Source organism: Channa argus, chromosome 15 (assembly GCF_033026475.1).
Source record: "Channa argus isolate prfri chromosome 15, Channa argus male v1.0, whole genome shotgun sequence".
NCBI lineage: Eukaryota > Metazoa > Chordata > Actinopteri > Anabantiformes > Channidae > Channa > Channa argus.
Genome location: NC_090211.1, coordinates 13048796 through 13065728, shown reverse-complemented (window position 1 = coordinate 13065728; position 16933 = coordinate 13048796). Strand labels below are relative to the sequence as shown.

At 39.3% G+C, this 16933-nt stretch overlaps 1 protein-coding gene across 3 annotated transcripts in view; it reads right to left on the bottom strand.

The window, feature by feature from the left end:
• Window positions 1-16808, bottom strand: part of rnf213a (ring finger protein 213a) — a 30503-nt gene extending 13695 nt beyond the window's left edge. The window contains exons 1-28 of one of the 3 annotated variants that reach the window (XM_067476161.1): window positions 16668-16808; window positions 15083-15199; window positions 14094-14245; window positions 13105-13794; window positions 12847-13013; window positions 12572-12739; window positions 11978-12180; window positions 11533-11825; window positions 11187-11446; window positions 10883-11095; window positions 10583-10775; window positions 10435-10490; window positions 10067-10241; window positions 9809-9967; window positions 9568-9666; window positions 9360-9482; window positions 8685-8877; window positions 8318-8491; window positions 8035-8187; window positions 7322-7941; window positions 6889-7048; window positions 6584-6801; window positions 6171-6308; window positions 5897-6061; window positions 4269-5547; window positions 3992-4173; window positions 3741-3896; window positions 41-3640 (exon numbers count right to left, since the gene is read on the bottom strand). In XM_067476161.1, the coding sequence (XP_067332262.1) occupies window positions 41-3640; window positions 3741-3896; window positions 3992-4173; window positions 4269-5547; window positions 5897-6061; window positions 6171-6308; window positions 6584-6801; window positions 6889-7048; window positions 7322-7941; window positions 8035-8187; window positions 8318-8491; window positions 8685-8877; window positions 9360-9482; window positions 9568-9666; window positions 9809-9967; window positions 10067-10241; window positions 10435-10490; window positions 10583-10775; window positions 10883-11095; window positions 11187-11446; window positions 11533-11825; window positions 11978-12180; window positions 12572-12739; window positions 12847-13013; window positions 13105-13794; window positions 14094-14245; window positions 15083-15182 (10089 nt within the window). In that variant the 5' untranslated portion in view covers window positions 15183-15199; window positions 16668-16808. Of the gene's footprint in view, window positions 1-40; window positions 3641-3740; window positions 3897-3991; window positions 4174-4268; window positions 5548-5896; window positions 6062-6170; window positions 6309-6583; window positions 6802-6888; window positions 7049-7321; window positions 7942-8034; window positions 8188-8317; window positions 8492-8684; window positions 8878-9359; window positions 9483-9567; window positions 9667-9808; window positions 9968-10066; window positions 10242-10434; window positions 10491-10582; window positions 10776-10882; window positions 11096-11186; window positions 11447-11532; window positions 11826-11977; window positions 12181-12571; window positions 12740-12846; window positions 13014-13104; window positions 13795-14093; window positions 14246-15082; window positions 15200-16610 lie in introns of all 3 variants that reach the window. The other 2 variants (XM_067476162.1, XM_067476160.1) reach the window with 2 other exon arrangements.
• Between the last annotated feature and the right edge of the window lie 125 nt (window positions 16809-16933).

Sequence of the window (16933 nt, the reverse complement as noted above, 5' to 3'; positions counted from 1 at the left end):
GATAGATCTGAAACTGGTATTGTATGGAAACTTTAGTTACCTCTGTGAAGGAAGATCTGTAATAGGCTTCTTGCCTGGTGTGAGCAACTATGTAGTCAGCCAAACAGTTATTATTCAGCTCTTCAAAGTAGACCCTTGCCAGATGTTCACTCTCGATTTTTGGGAGGCTAGTGCAGTCCAACCGCACCACTGAGTCTGGTGTAGCACATTTGAGCAATGTAACTTTAGCCTCATCAAGTACTGTTCCCTCAGGTTCTGATATTTCCAAACTGTTGTTCTGCTTCTCTATTACTTGAAGAACCACAGAAGCACATGTGTCTGAGTGGTAGCCAATGAAGACATCTGGCGGGTGGTACTTGTAAGTCCTAGATATTGGAGCGTGTTGACTGCTGAGAGACACAAAAAGTTTTACCCATGTCTCCAATTCATCTACCATTCTCTTCTGCTCAGTTTTGAGGACAGTTTGGATGTCCAGGTAGTGTTTCTCCAGTCTGTTGATAAGAGGTATTGGGAACTGTTTGTATACTACTTCTCTTTCCTCAATGACAATGAGCCGGAAGTCTTTATGCACTCTGCATTTCACACGATGGGTACCCAGTCCCAGGTCAACATATTTCTGTCCTCCCAGGCAGACATAGTATTGGTTGAGTGCATCGTACAGACTTTCATAAAGGTTCTGCAAGTTTAGAAGCACAATAGTTTGACCTGTCTCCATGCAGATCTTTACTCTGTTGATGTTTCGGCAAATTTGCGTATACTCCTGGTCTTTCGGGAAGCTGGATCCAAAGATTATTTCAGGTTGACCACTTTCTGAAAAGAATGTTTGCTGCAGGATCTGTAGAGCGGCATAGTTTTTGGTTAGCACAAGCAAGTACCTGCATTCTTCTTCCTGTCCAACTGCCTGAATGTTCTCTCTCACAAACTCAATAGCACTAATGCTCTCCAGGTTGGGTGGTCTATTAGTGAAAACAGCAACCGCATCCACATCATCTTTGCCGCTGAAATTTCTCAACACGGCCTTCACGGTTTCTTCTGCTGTGGGCTTTCGTTGAGAAGCTTTTCCCACTGCAAAAATCATTTTAATCAAACTGTAATAGTCACGCAGACCAAAAAACCCTTTGCCTTGTTTGCGGCAGATGTTTAAGTATGCCCTTGCAAAGGGTTGGAAGAAATCCCTGACCCTCTCTAAAACCACTGCATCAGATGAGCATATGCCTTTAGCACTTTCAATGAGTTCCCTCTCATCAGGGTCACCGCGGGAGACAAAAATGCCTCTGTTCATCTTTGCTGGGTCTAAAGCCCAGTTGGAGATGCCAATGAATCCAACCTTTTTGTGTGGTAGTGGCTCATCATCGATGCATCCCTCTTCTAGTAGTGGATGGAGGGTTTTCAGTGGCATCTTTGGAGAATCCTCGGCTAGCCCAATCTCATCGAGAACCACGACTGAAATGTACTCATTTAGGTTCTTTCCTTCCTGGAATCGTCCACATTGCTTGAATGTATTAATGATACCTTCTGGTGTTGAGTGAGGGCTACACTGAAAGGACACCAAGTGGATCTGCTTTAGCCTTTTGAAGAGGTCCGAATGAGCTGCTTGGCCCTGCATCGCATCTGCCACCAAAGTTTTAGACAGAGATTTTGAACTTCCGGGTTTTCCAACTAAGAAGAGAGGGATTCTTAATTCAATGCAGAGAACCATCATGAAGACATTCTCTTTGAGGGCATGGTTTTTTGCTATAGTGTCTCCCATTGGCACACCACTCAAAAGTAAATCCTGCATTATTGAAATCTCCTGCATTATTTTTGTTGGGTTGTACAGTGGTGGCAGGCTTTTACTGATTTTCTTTCTGTATTTATCCTTCTTCTCTAGGCAGCCATGGTAGCACACTCCTATGGCCATGACTAGCGACCAGAGAACAGGATCTCTGCTCTCAGATGGTCTCAGATGCCTTTCATTTTCATCCCTCTGTTGTTTCCTCTCAAATTCTTCAAGCTCTGCAAAAAACATGGCGTGATTGTCATAGAACCAAACAAAGGTCAGCATGCAGCGTTCCACATCTCTTAGGCTGACAAAGCTGCATTCATCCTTTCTTGCCCGCATATACTTCTGTGAGGCTGAAAGAACATCGGTGATCCACTCGGTGTAACTGGAATTAATTGCATTGTTTTCAACCACTCTTTCCACAATCTGTTGGATGTAAATTTTCTCTGTGTGGTCATTTAACTGTCCAAAGTCCCACACAAGAGGAATCATGCTTGGTGGTAATGCTTGAACTCTGTACACTAACTGGCGGAGAGGGATAGACCCAAGCTTTTCATCTGTCTCTTCAGCTCGAACTCTGTACCCTAGGCCAGCCGATTCTAACCTCTGAATCATCTCATCTGTGTGCTTTCTGTAAGGGTTGCATGCTGCAATAATCTGCAATCCACAGTTGGTTTCCAAACTTTCCCCTTTAAGGGTCTTGTCACAGAGGACCTCCTTAATGCTGCTTATGGCTTCGGTAGTGTTCGCCTCATCAAAGAAGAGAACAGAGTCAAATCCATAGTCTTGTTTGTTGATAGCAGCAATGCTTTCTGCTTCTCTGACTTTGGTATAAATCACCTCTGAAGTTGTCCCTCCATGCACCTTGACCAGTTTCATGTTTTCAGTGGCCACTCCACTCCTTTGCAACTCACAAAGGAATTTGATGAGCCTCGTCTTACCACACCCTGTCTCACCCATGATAATGACGGGGATCCCACACCTGAAACGCATATGGATTGCAAGCATCTTCAGTATGTTGTCAGTTGTAAGTTCAAACGTTTCATCTGGGTCAAGAGGCCACTGGATACCAAGAACATTACAAATCCTCTCTATTTTTTCACCTCTTGGGAGGCGATCAAAGTCAATGTTGAAAGGAACTCTCTGTAGCTGTAAGCCTTCATACAATGCTCTTGTCATGACATTATTTTTTATCACCCTACCAGATGTGGGGTCAATGGCATCAACAGAGTTCTGTCCATTGGGCTGAAGGTGGAAACCAATAAAGGTCATAGATATATGGTCATCATTAAAAAAAATATATGGATGTGGTTCTGTTTCCCATCGCTTTCTAATCAGAAAAGGAGCCAAGTCTTCATCTCGGACACCAGTCAAGTCCATTTCCAGCCTGCCTGGACTCTGGTCAGAGATGCTGAGTGATGGAGTGGCAAAGTCCTTTGCCATGAGAATCATGAAGTCCACTACAAAAGTTTTGAATCCAGTTAGCGTGTCTCCAGTGAAAGTGGCATCACAAAAAACCGATGTCTCACAGTCTTGCAGTTGAAGGTTGAGAAACCATGAAAAATTTCTCAGCTCAGCCCAGGATGGGTCCATAATGCCACAGTACATAAGAAGCATCTGAAGACATTCCACGTGCGAGCCTTCAACACCCTGATAAGTGAACGTATCAAGATCTTTGTGGTTATGAAACCGTGTGAGATACTGGTAAGGTCTCTGAAAAGCTGCACTTTTGAATTCTTCATTATCCATCAGTGGGTCATCAGCGCTTATGATAATGGTATCTTCCAGCTTACTCATCTCTACCATTAGCACCTCTTTGGGCGGTCGACAGAAAATATTTGGGAACACATCAGTGAAAGCGCTCTTCACAGGTTGAGCCTATGGAGAGAAAAGATGAAAATACATTGTAAGATCAGCAATTGTTTAATATTGGATTATAAATTATTAGTGTTAAAGCCAAAGTTGCAAAATCTCTAACCTGCTGAAAAGTATTTCTGGTTGACTTGATAGTTGGCTCCAAAATCTCTATGACATACAGCTGCTTGTCACTGCACTTCCACATCTTTCCTTCTGAGTCCATCAAATAGCGCAAAATCAACAATTTGAAAAGAAAATCGTGGAGGCCTTTCTGCACCTTTTGTAATACAAAAACACAGTGTGTCAATACAACGTGTTAGATATGGTATGTCCAAGAACGCTAAACTAAATTCACTTAAAACTAATTTTTACCGATGACGTGACATCAAAATGAAACACTGTGAGTTCATTCCTCTTAGGGGTGTCCAACAGAGATTGTACAATGACATCCTCATCAACTTTAGGTTCAATCAAGCGAATGCATTTCATCATTGATGGCTTTTTGCTTAAGAGCTTGAGTTTTTCATACAGCCTCTTAATGTAGAGCGATTTACCTGTAAAAACAAAACAAAACAAATTAAAAAAAAACTTGTGAAATATTTGACACCAGTGAAATGTATCAATGTAAGCTGGGTATTTAGATACGCACCTACACCAGCCCTTTTGGATGAGACCACTCCGACACACAGACGGTCTTTGAATACAGCAGCAGCACTGCACTGATCTGATGGGACAGTGAAGTGTTTTTGGAGGTAACTCTGAATGCTCGCCAATGACTCCTGGGGAACCATGTGCAATCTGTACTGGCTGAAGGCAGATGGAAGGTAGGTGTGCTCTCTTTCTGAGCTGCAGATGAGAACAAGTCGGTAGTCCTTCCTGCTCTGAATTTTCATTCGCTGAAAAAAGTTCTCAACTTTACAGCTCACATCATAAGAGAGAAGATCCCCATAGAGTAGAGAGTATATCTTTTCTCCCCTGTAGCCTGTGCTGAGACAGCGTCTCAAGAATAGCTCCACGTGTTCATATGGTGTTGAGGAGCTGCATAAAAGGACTTCATCATATGTAGGAAGTGTCTCATTTTTACTGCTCATGTAAATTGAGATGCAAGTTGTCAAGACTTCGTTGTGCGGGCAAACAATGAGGTTAGGAGTTCCAGGGACCAGGCCCTGAGGTAACTGCCTCATTATGAAATTACCAGTATTATCAAAACAAATGTCTTCTTCAGTCTCAGCACTCTCATCTTCATTTGCCAGTATTTCCAAAAGTTGGCCAAGACTTTTTGTATCCAGGATGTGAGGGAGGAAATTCTTCATATCTTTCATGTACGCATTCCATATCAGATCAAATTTTTGCAAACCATTTGCTTTTTCCACAAGACTTGGCAGGGAATCCAGTTCCCTGGTGAAGCCTGGATCTCCCACCTCATTACTTGGGACCACAACAAAAGTCTGAAACTCAATGTCCTCATTTTTCTCTTGTGGTTTGGTGAGGATTTCATATTGGAGTTTGTGCCAAGCTTGCCTCAGGTCTGAGGACATGCAATTTGGCTTGACAAAGGACAGCATCATGAGAACTTGGTCCTCCAGAGTAGTCACATTTTGCTGAGTCAGCTTGCTGCACAGATAGACAATCTGTTCCGCTGTGTAATAGTTCAGATAGTAATATTGGAATCTTTGTTTGTCTATAAAATCCATCCAGAAGTCCAGGCATTTCTCCATTTTCCTGCAAAGTTCAGGAAGCCGTTCCTCTATGTTACCTTCCACGATGACAACACTGAGAATGCTGCCCATGTTGAAATCCATCATGATAGCAGGTTCTTCACCATTTAAACAACAGCTGATTTGTGCTTCCCATTGTCTGAACAGAGGATTCCCAGCTATGTGGAGGGCAATAAATGCCTCAGCAAGTCTCTGAACATTTGCAAAAACCTGAAAAATAAATACAAAGTTTTACAGGTATAGCATATTCAGGAGATACACATTGCAAATCATTGCATTCTGCTTTACACATCCTCCCAAATTTTTTTTTTTAATTTGGGTTGTAGTTAGTGTAAAATGTATTCTTATCACTAGGTATTTTGTTAATTTCGTAAACTATTCAATAAACCTTCAAAGACCCAGATCTATGTATAGAACTAAAATGAACAGTGACTAAAACCATCAACAGGACATGTAAAATTAGCATTGGAAGCGTTGGTAGTAGTATCACATCAGCCTCTGTGCTAAACAAATTATCTACATTTTTTGTTTTAAATAAAACTGAATAATTTTAGTATACCTCTGCAAAACGATCAACTTCATTCTGCCCTTGATCCCCTTTCCCAGACATCAGCATGAGTTTATTCTGCAGCTCCCGCAGGTCCTCCAAGGAATAGTAACGCATGTCCAGACCCTCATCATGCTCTTCTGGTATCTGCAGCTTCAGGGCACTGTCGAGACTCAACTAGATTGAAAAATAGGAATGCTCATTCATACATAATCCATGAAAGAAGTGTGTTTGCTCTCACCTTAGTGCTTCATGAACATGGAGATATAAAGATTATGTTACTTACTGTTTTTACTTTTTGTGCATTGATCAGATAGGTTCCCTTGTTGTTGATGGCTGATGCTAATGACAGAGATGACAGTTCCACTGACCCATGACTGTCCTTCACAGTCTTCAGCCATTCCAAATGTCGTGCGCTGTCCCGCTACAAAAGATATTATCATTTTAAATTATGCCGTTTAATATTCATTTTCTCTTAGCTGGAATCTTTCCTAGACGTATTAAAGACGTAGTGAAATCTAAATCATCTGCCTCAGTGATTTAATCTTCAGAAAACATTACTCATCTTTCACGGTGTAGTGTCAACAATAGGTTGAGATGTTAACGTGTGAAGATTATCTTCAAAGTCTGAACTGTAAACATTTTGATGTAATTAAATATAATTCAATTTTTAGTAGCATTAGCAAGCTGTCATCTTACCAGTTTCTTTGGTAGGTTGCTGTCATTTTCTAAAGCTCTCCAGAGCTTCCCAAGCACCTCTTTGAAGGCAGGAAAACCAGAGTCTGGTTTGAGCTCATAAAGCAATGAGGAGTAGCCAAGGACAGCATCATGGAAGCAAGCCACACGATCCACATCCATGTCATTCTCTCCCGCAGAGATGGAAGCCAGGTCAACGAACACCTTCAATTCATTGATATCTAAAACAAATTAACACGTATGATGTAATTTGCCTAAAAAAACACAACTACAGTAAGATGCTGTGGCTACAACAGAACCATTTCTACCTTCAAGTGCATCTTTCACCCATTTTACAAAGTGTCCTCTGAGGTCCAGTTCCTTTAAGCACAGTCTGCGGGGCTCAGTGATGTCAACCAAAACTTTCTTTACCTGCATCAAATTGTTGTCAATCCGATTTAGCTCCTCTTTCTGAAAGTCTGCGTGATTCTGAAAGGAAAATAAAATCAAAGGTCAACATTGTCCATATACTTCTGGATCATTTGTTGTGTCCATATTGCTCACAGGTATAAAAGAAAGCACTGGGACCATTTCAGTGTTGTTGGTTTGCAAATGAGGATATTATCTTTTTCTATGCATTATCAGTAAATATCTTAGTTAGAACATAGTAGTAATGTAATAATATTAGACATTTAGTGTGTACAGTCCTTTTGGACTGAAAGTGTTGGATGCGATAGAAAAAGCATAAATATTGCCACTTACAGCTTTTGTGAGTGTCTCCAGAACCCTGAAGTCACCTTGAAGACAAAGTGTCTCTTTGACCATCATGATAACTTCAGCTGAAGCCACAGCCAAATGAAGTTCGTGATACTGCTCGATTTGTTCTACCCTGGTGTGGATCCACTGTTTTTCGGTCGATTTATCAATTCTGCACATGATATCAAGGTCCTGTGTAAGCTCTTCATACCTGCCCTTGTAAGCTTTAAATAGCTGGTTGACCTTCTCAAGGCTAATGCTGCCATTCTTCAGACAAGTGTAGATATTCTGGTAATCATTAAAGCAAGGCAAAAAAATTTCCTCATATATAATTTCTGGTGTTGCATTAATGTCTACTACTTTATGTTCATCGTGCTCATCATCTTCCATTTGTTCAAGGGCCAGGATTTTGGCTTGTTTCTCCCAACACATTTTAAATAAAAAACTGTCTCTAAAGTTGTATAGGACCTCTGCCATTTTTCTTGTTTCTTCATCCAGACTGAAGTAGGTAACAACACCAGCCATGGAAGAGGGAAGTTGATCAAACTGATGAACCTCCATAAAGTGGTCCAAAGGTGTCTCCTCAATGTTGACTTGTTGGCTATCTTCAATTTCAGCAACATTAACTATCATGGAAATAGAAAGTGAAAATGTACAGGTTAAATTTGTTGCAACTGATTAAACCAAGCTCTCAGATCCTCCTAATACCACCATTGTACCTGTCATATGCTCCTCAAGTTTATGGCTCATTGTTAAGAAGACATCCACAAGCTTCTTCTCATGGTACACAGCCTCCACTTCATCCTGTCTACGCTGCAATAGCCTCCGCATTTTGGCATTATCTTTGTATTGTTCATTCTCAGACAGACAATCTGCAATATCAATCCACACACAAATAATGTTTATGTAAGGATTATGAATATATGTAATACAATGAGCATGTTATGAGGCCATTTGTCGGATTTTGAACCAACATCTTGAAGTAATAATATGAGTTATTACCAATCTTCAGCAGTTCTAAGAAGGCATCTTTCCGTTTTAAAATGATACTGAGGAGATTGATCTTAATGTTTCCGTGGACCAGCTGTTTGTTTATAGCTGTGAAGGATGATATGGCTATAGCAATTCTGTCCCTGGCATCTTCAGAAAGCTTCTCGATGGGCATTTCTTTTGCACCTGCAGTAAAAGGAATTACATGTCATTGTTTTATCTGGTTGACTACTGCCACCAAGTCATAAACAGAGGCCTCTTTGCCTACTGTTAGAGCAGAAACCCTCCAACAGTACCAGATAATAAGATCTTGTTCTCTATATACTTGTAGTGTGCAAGTTTTCACGTGTTTCTTAACACTATTGCTCTAAAAAGATACCGTGCAGTTGGAAAATGTCTTTGGCAGCAGTCCAGGAGAGGAGATGCTGAAGGATCACTCCTTCAACTTCCTGATAATTTCCTTGATGGTCCCTTGGCCACGACTTCTGGATAATGGTTGAGATAAGCTTCCCAAACTTTCCACTTTCCCACTTTGTCTTCAATCTTTCTAACAGTTTGGCCTCAGACTTGCTCTGTAAATGATAAAAGCAGCAAACACACCATTACTGTGTGTCTGTTTGAGAGAAACTATGGCCCATGTACTTTATTTTAAATTTAAGAAAAAATTTATTTATTAATGTTTAAATGAAGGATAAATTTTTTTTATTCTTAAATAAGACCAGGACTAGACCAATATTAAATACTATGCAAACATTAATGCACTTTAGTTATTTAGATTCTTATTCATCATGAAACTCCATCAGGGGCATGTCTGACTTGTCCTAAATGAATTCTGCAGTGTGACTAAACACTCATCCAAAATCACAAAAACTGTACATCAACATAAAGAACTGCCAATCCTGCAACAAATGGTAGATTTTCTATGATTTCTGTAATTTTTTAGCATATTAGGGAACATAAGAGTACATAAAATATGCATGGTATTATTTACTTTTGATGGTTTAAATGTTTTCACAGCATCATGTGTACATAAGTGAATGAGAAGTTTTCATACCTGGCACAAAGACGTCACAGCATCAAGAGCACACCTCTCTATACTAGCAGCAACATGTGGATGGGAAGCACTGAGCTCCTCCATCTTTGTGCAGTAGAATTCAATTTGATTCAAGGTCGACTCCTAAAACCATAAATATATATTTAACGTGTTCTTTTGTTAAATTAAAATAAATTCCCCTGGATTCTGGACAACATGGATCACATACCTTTTTGTACTTGCCCTCAAAATCCCTAGTGAACGTCTGTCTCCACTTTTTAGTGCAATCATCATTTTTGAACTGGATGCCAATGATGTTGTTCCACATCTGCAACCAAAAAAATTTTATAAAAAAAACATTTATACCAACTAACATACCAAAATTCTATACCAAAAATTGGCTGTGAGCATCTAATGATGAATTGTTAGAATTTAATGTTTTATTTACAATACATATCAAAGCATCTCACCTCAATTTCCTCTGTGGCTTCAACTTGGTACAATGACGTCAGACCACTGCTGAGCAAACCCTGCCTGAAAGACGAACTGATCCAGTCTCTCACAATGGCCGTGGCCTCAGAGATTAAGGGTTCTGCATATTGATTCTCTTTTTCCCCTTCTTTAGCCTCCTAAATGAGTTTGTTGGAATTAGTATAGTATTTACCATCAGTACAACTTCACTCTGTCTGAAATACCAAAAGCTTGTTTACATGATTCATTTGTTATACCTGTTGCTTTTTACGGTGAGAAAAGTCTGAGATTGATGCAATGAGGTTCACGCAAGCTATGGGAATATTAGAGTATTTCTGGTTATATGATGCTTGTCTGACTCCTTTGCAGATCTTCTGTAACAGTCTTACTGCCACTGCCAGACACTCTCTCCTATAATCCTCTGTGAATTCACTATGATAAAAAAAAAAGGTTAAGAAACATGGCAATTTCACCCATCTAGTAAATCCTTTTTATGATCAGCAAAACACAAGATTCAATCAATGCTGCACTAATAGAAGTAAACTGGCTATACAATAATAATCATACAAGCAAATAAAAATTGCCTGTATGATGAAAGCGGAAATCAGTTAGAAGAGCCAATCACCTGTATCTTTCCTCAATGAGATTTCCTTGGATATGTGAGAGAAGGTCAAATACTGTCTGTAAAACAGAAAGCCAATAATAATTATGTAATTGTTGAACAGGACTATATCCCTGAAAGGTATCATTTCCATCTAGTTTTACCATCTTACTTCGAAGTTACTGTAAGAAATATCCTGAGGAGCCTTATTAGTCAGAAGATGAAGAATGTCTAAAAGCTCAGTGTTGAAACTGATGAGACACTCCATAAGGTCATCAAGTGACATCAGGTACAAGAAGGATCGCACCAAAAGTGCATCCACCTCCATCAAGTGACTCTGGCTTTTCATCACATTCACCAGTGCCCTGAAAACAAGAGAGCAAACAAAAGATGCATAGTATTACTCACCTATTTTTAAATAAATGCACTATAAGATGTTTGTGTACTTTGGCAAAGCTTGGGAGATACTTACTTCCTTTCTTGACTGTTCATGTTTGTGAAGGTACTTGCATAAAGGCACGGTAAACCTGCCCAGGATGGGCCATACTTCAAGTTTCTTGATGTTAGTTCTTCAAATGGCTTTGCAGTGCCTTTCAGGAGGTGGAGGAGCGGTAGTACCAGAATCCATCGAGGCATTCCCGCTTTGATCACAGAGTTTACAAGATACCCCAACATGTCTGGCAAACTACAGCAATAAATTATTTGAGTATTTAAATAGAAAAAAAGTTACCGATACTGTATATACAATGATACTGGTCAAAAGACCAGAAACATACCTTTTGAGAACAGCAACATGCTGAGAAAAATCTGTCCAATACTTTATGAAACCATTTCTGTCTAGTTTGGGTAAACACAATGCAGAACAGAGGCGATGGAGCTCAGGATTTTCAAGTCTGAGCTGATACTGTTTCCAAACATAGAGCATAATCACTGCTGCTCTTAATGAGTCTTGGATGTAGTAACTCTTCCCGTCTCCATCTTTGAGCAACTGAGGAATCACGTTTTTAAACATGAACTCTTTTAGCATCTTCCTCACCTGGAAAAAAATACCCATGACAAAATGAATTGACTTGCGCACAACCGGGTGCAGCTAGACTTTGCACACAGAGATTGTGAACTTACCTCTTCTTCCCCATAGTTTAGGGAGGACCATTTCTTTTCTCTCTCTTCATAGACAAAAGGTTCTCTATAAACGTGAAAGAACTGACTCAGCTGAATCTGAAAGCTTTTCAGATTTATGTCAGTCCAGCTCCTCAGAAGATCAAATATAGTCTCCAGCATTATATTTCCTGCAATCTCTCGGCCTTTAATCAGACTGGTCCTTTGTTCCTGGAAAATTTTGTCCTTAATTCGTGTAAGCATAGTCTTCGATGTCTCAGCAGCACAGATGATGTCATCATATTGATGCCAGTCCCCTGTTAAAAAAAAAAAAAAAAAACTACATTTTAATTGTGAAATGCAATGCATTATTATAGTTATTTTTAGTAATATATACTTATTATGGTAATTAAATTCCAACATAGAAGCAAATATAATTAAACATGGACCAAGCAAAGGTCACATTTACCATCATCACTGACGAGGAAGGATTTCACAAATAAGCATCTGTTCGTGATGTGCTGTGTATCTAGTTTGTATATGTGCTCATACTCATACACCATATTCTTATGCCTATAAATGACATATTTGTATGGTATGGATACAGATTCAGCTTTAGATTTATTTGCCGTCAGACAGCCTTCGACCAGAAACCCATGTTCTCCAAGACTCCTGTGTGAAAAAAGAATAAATTATTGTACATGGTGTACATAGAGCAGCCCAGTTTGTCCATGCACACATCAAAAGGTCCCAACTAATCCTCCCTCTGCTACAAAGGGAAACACAAAATCTTGTACTATGCCTTGTACTATGGTCAATACCACAAATGTGCATTTATTTGAATATATTGCAGAATCTAAAATTGTTCTTACTCATAACTTTTTGTGCCAATAAATCCACATATTTTTTGAATATTTTTAGGTCTGCATTACAATATCACAGATTGTTAATGTAGTCTCAGACTTTTGGGTCCCGCTGCAGACGGTCCATATTTTTGGGGATGTATCATTCTCCCACATGCTCACAGTTTAAGTCATCGTATGAGCTTCACTGATTAAATTACCTGGTCACATTTAGTTCTGTTGCATTTTCTTTCCATGTCCCAATGCAGGACCCAGCCCTGACAAAGATCCGATCTTCACTTGGATCAAATTTGAAATCCTTGGAGAGAACAGCATGGAAATAAATTGTGAGTCTGTCATGTGCAGCAATGGTCTGGTTGCTGGTTACCCTAAAAAGCAAACACAAATATATGAAGAAATAGAAGGTGTAATATAGAGACATTAAATTGGCAATAGTGAACCAATATAAACCATTTGAGAAACTACTGTATTTCACCTTTTGGGTGGTGGTTCAGCTGTGGTCTTAGGTTTTGTCTCATCCTTTTTTTTTGTTTTGCTTCCCTTTTCACTGGCTGAGGTTTGTGCTGGAGTTGAGTCCTGCCTGCTCCCAGATTGCTGTACCTCCGATGGGGCTGGGTCTACACTAGATCCTTTACTGTCAGCCTGTACAAATAGCATTACATATGTAAACCAAATGTACAGGTCTACAGTTAGAACAAAATGTAGGATTTCTATAACTATATGTAATTATTACCTTTGATGATGCTTGAGGACCAGAAACCATCGTTGGCCCACCTGGCACAGCCTGCTTCTGTTTCTGTTCCTGCTGACCCTTACCCTCTTGTTTAGTTTGTTTCTCTTTCAAATTTGGGTCCTCATTGGCATTCTGGTCCAGTGTGGACTGCGGGTCTTTCTTCTCATTCTTTGAGCTATTTATGTCAGTCTGTGGCTCTTTAGGGTTAGTGGCTTTCGTCTGTTTGCCTGAACCTGACTGTGAAGTCGTACTCTTGCTGTCCGCTGTGACAGGACTTTGACTTGGAGTGTCAGCTGGTGCAGTCTTGAGTGTGTCATGCGGAGTGGATTTCTGTAGATTGCTTTCCCAATCCTTAGACTTATCTGGAGCTTCATGTGACTTTGTTCTTGTACTGTCCTCTATTTCTAAAGCAGACTGATCGACTTGTATGTCTTCTAATGCTGCAGCAGTACTGTTAACTGCTAAAAAACAAGACGAGTTCTCCTGCGAGGAGAACTCGTCTTGGAGTGAGTCTGGTGTTTCATCCATTGCACTGTCTGAGTTTTCACCATCAGTAGACTCTATTTGAACCTGTGTCCTCTTGCCCTCTTTGTCTCCAACAGAGACATGAGATAAGTCAGAGTGGCTAAGATCTTGGTCCACTGACATGCTGCTATCTTTCTTCTTTTTGTTCTTCCTCTTCTTTTTTTTCTATGAAATCAGAAAATTACACAATCTGTTAATGTGAAAGCTCTTAGCTACTCTTAGGTCCAAATTATGTAACTACATGACAATTGTTAGCATATTATTAAAATTTTTGATTAAAAGCTTTTTTTTATTTTTTACATTTGTTTTATATCCTAACTGAAGTCATGGCCAACTTGATTCTGCTGCCTAAAGGTGCAATTTCAGAGAATGATAACTAAACAAAGTCTGAGACAATACATGAGAAATAAAAGACTTCATTTCTGCCTTATAAATATAAGAAATATCAAACTGGTTACACTTACCTTTTTCTTTGGGTTGAGGACTACCTCATCATTTGGTCGTTTGGAGGATTTATTGTCTTTGCTGTCCGCAGGTGGGCCATTTTTCTTTGACACTGATTTCTCTGCTGTACCTTCCACATCTGCTACTAAGGGTTTGGGCTGACTTTCTACATCTGGATAAAAAGAATGTGTTTGAAAAAATACTGCTGACATGAGTGAAAGTGAGTATTAGAATGATTAGTAACTACGCAGTCTAGTATGTTCCATGAGTTAAACAATAATGCATTGCCGTAGACTAATCTGACAAGAACGCACTCAGCATTAAAATCTTGCAAACATATTTTTTCACTGCAATCTTTAAACTAATTAACTCACTTAAAAACATACAAAACCAGCATCAGCACTTGATCCATTTGGGTATTTTAAATATGCTAAGTAATTCACTTACAAATATTACAACTACATCTGATCATTAAGTTGTTGGGCTCAACAACGTGTTGGGTTTGCAGTTTTCCCATAAGCATTTTAAGTAGGTCATAGTTTTGACCTTGATGTCAGATCTCAATGAGTTCAGATGCTGTCTGTCGAAACATGGACACAGATGCTGCCATCTTGTGATAAAATAATACAACTTGATGACCACGTATTGGATTATTTTCATGTCAAAATAATTTATCATGACAATACACAGGATAAAAAGTTTGATAATGCCATGCAACTCCGCTCCTGTATTTTGAATTTTGAAAAAAATATTTTTTATATTTTTCATGAATTATAAATGAACAGTTTAATGTCTAAATCAAATATGTGACAAAAGAGTAGGTCAACCCGATATAAATAAATAAACAACTAATAAATACAAACTCCTGACACACAGATCACTGGTAATTTGTGCTCTATCTTCACTAAATCTTTTATGTACTGTACTAACAACCTATACATTAGTCTATTTGATTGTACTTATTGTATGGAGAACATTTATCAACTTCTATAAGTAGATATCTACTCACCCTGTATGTTTGAAGATTGTTCAATCAGCCTCTGGCCACACGTGCTGCAGAACCTTGCTGTGTTTTCCACAATGTTATGGCCACACTTTGAGCACTGCATCTTCACACTTCAGTGATCTGTGCAAATGAATAATATGTTGGAATGAAAAGCTGAAATGGGAAAAAATGCTACTGGGACTTGCCCTTAACAAGTCCCACCATGTAGCAGATTCCTTTCACTTTCAATTTTGCCAGTAGAAGCCTCAAAACGTCAACGGTATATTTCAATTTTTTTGGTTTGTTTGGACTTTGAACAGTGTTACTCAACAAACTGACGTATGAACATTTTCTTGATGGATTTAAGTAACGTCTTAGTGTGAGTGAGACACTGCTTGGCCCCGTTCAGTCCCGCTAAAGTCCATACGCAAATAAAGCCAAAGACATTTAAAAAGAAGAAGTCTCACTGCGCGCATGATCCAACTTCCCCTTTCTATAAAGAGAAATAAAGAGAAAAAACTAGCGTCATGCTTTGCCAAAGACAATGCTGACAAAAAATAAAGTAATAAAAATATCAGTGACTCTTGTAAAAATAATAAAAATGTAATTGTCAATTAGAGGTGCAAATAAATATATCATAAAATTTGAAATTATAATTTTTGGATATATGTATATTGAGCTTAATTTTAATTAAATTCTTTAAATAGAAATTATGCCTGTTTAACATGGCTTATTGTCTAGATGCTCTGCACTTTTACAAATAACTAGGACCTCAATAAAACATCTAGTTGTCTATCAATGTGTATGATCTTGACCTTACTATGGAAAGTGTCTCCAGATCCTTTTTGTTGTGAATTACTGCTGTATGAATAATTACATTTAAAAAAAATAAAAATAAATGGATGGGTACCCAATTTCTCATGGCTGTTAATTAGCTAATGTCTGCCACTGCTCTGTGTTAAAACCGTCAGTATTTGTGGCCATATCTTAATCAAACATGTTTCGACGCACCTTTTAATCTATAACGCGCCTTGCTCCGGGGAATCCCTGCCAGCAATGTCTGCAGTAACATTACGGTAAAGAGGAAAAGCCTAAGTATGGAGTGATTCCTCTCTTTAAATATATAACATCTTTGGGTTCAAGAACTAGCCAATCACGTCTTTAGTTTGAGAAAATATGTTAAGTCACTTCCGGTTTCTAGTCCAGCATGTAACCTCATTTGACGACAGCTGAAGTGAGAATGTCACCAAAACACGCAGCTATGATTATTATATTAGAATAAGCGACACATGAATAAACAGAAAGTACAGCTCAGTGCACACCAAAGAAGCTAGTAAGCTAACTAGCTTCATTATGCGCTCTAAAGCTACAGCTAATAGCCCGGTTTACTCTGTCTGACCCACTTTACACAGCGGAACGGCGACAACAAAATGTGCAGGTGCACCGATCGGACAGGTGACAACCAAGCTGCACTTCATCCGACTGAGCTCAGTCAGCTCAGTCGTGTCTACTAACAGCCAGCGTCTATTAGCTAGCCCAGCTAACAGCATACCTGGTTTGTCACGACGTAACAAACGTAACGTTGTAACCGACGTTTCAGCAGCCTTACCGCACCGGAGGCGACGGCTTCACGGCCTCAAGACGTCCCGCCGCTGTGCAAAGGAAAAGCCCGACCTGCAGTTCACCGGCACAGACTCGCTCACTTCATTTCCGCACGTCTTCCAAACTTTCGTTTTATCAGAAATGGGCGTCGACCTAAGGGGGGATGACAGGACAAGTTTTTATGATAAGTGGAAAAACCAACAATATGCAAATACTAAATACTAACTCAATTCAGAGAAGTATTATTGTAAACATGCTACTCTATTAGGAAAT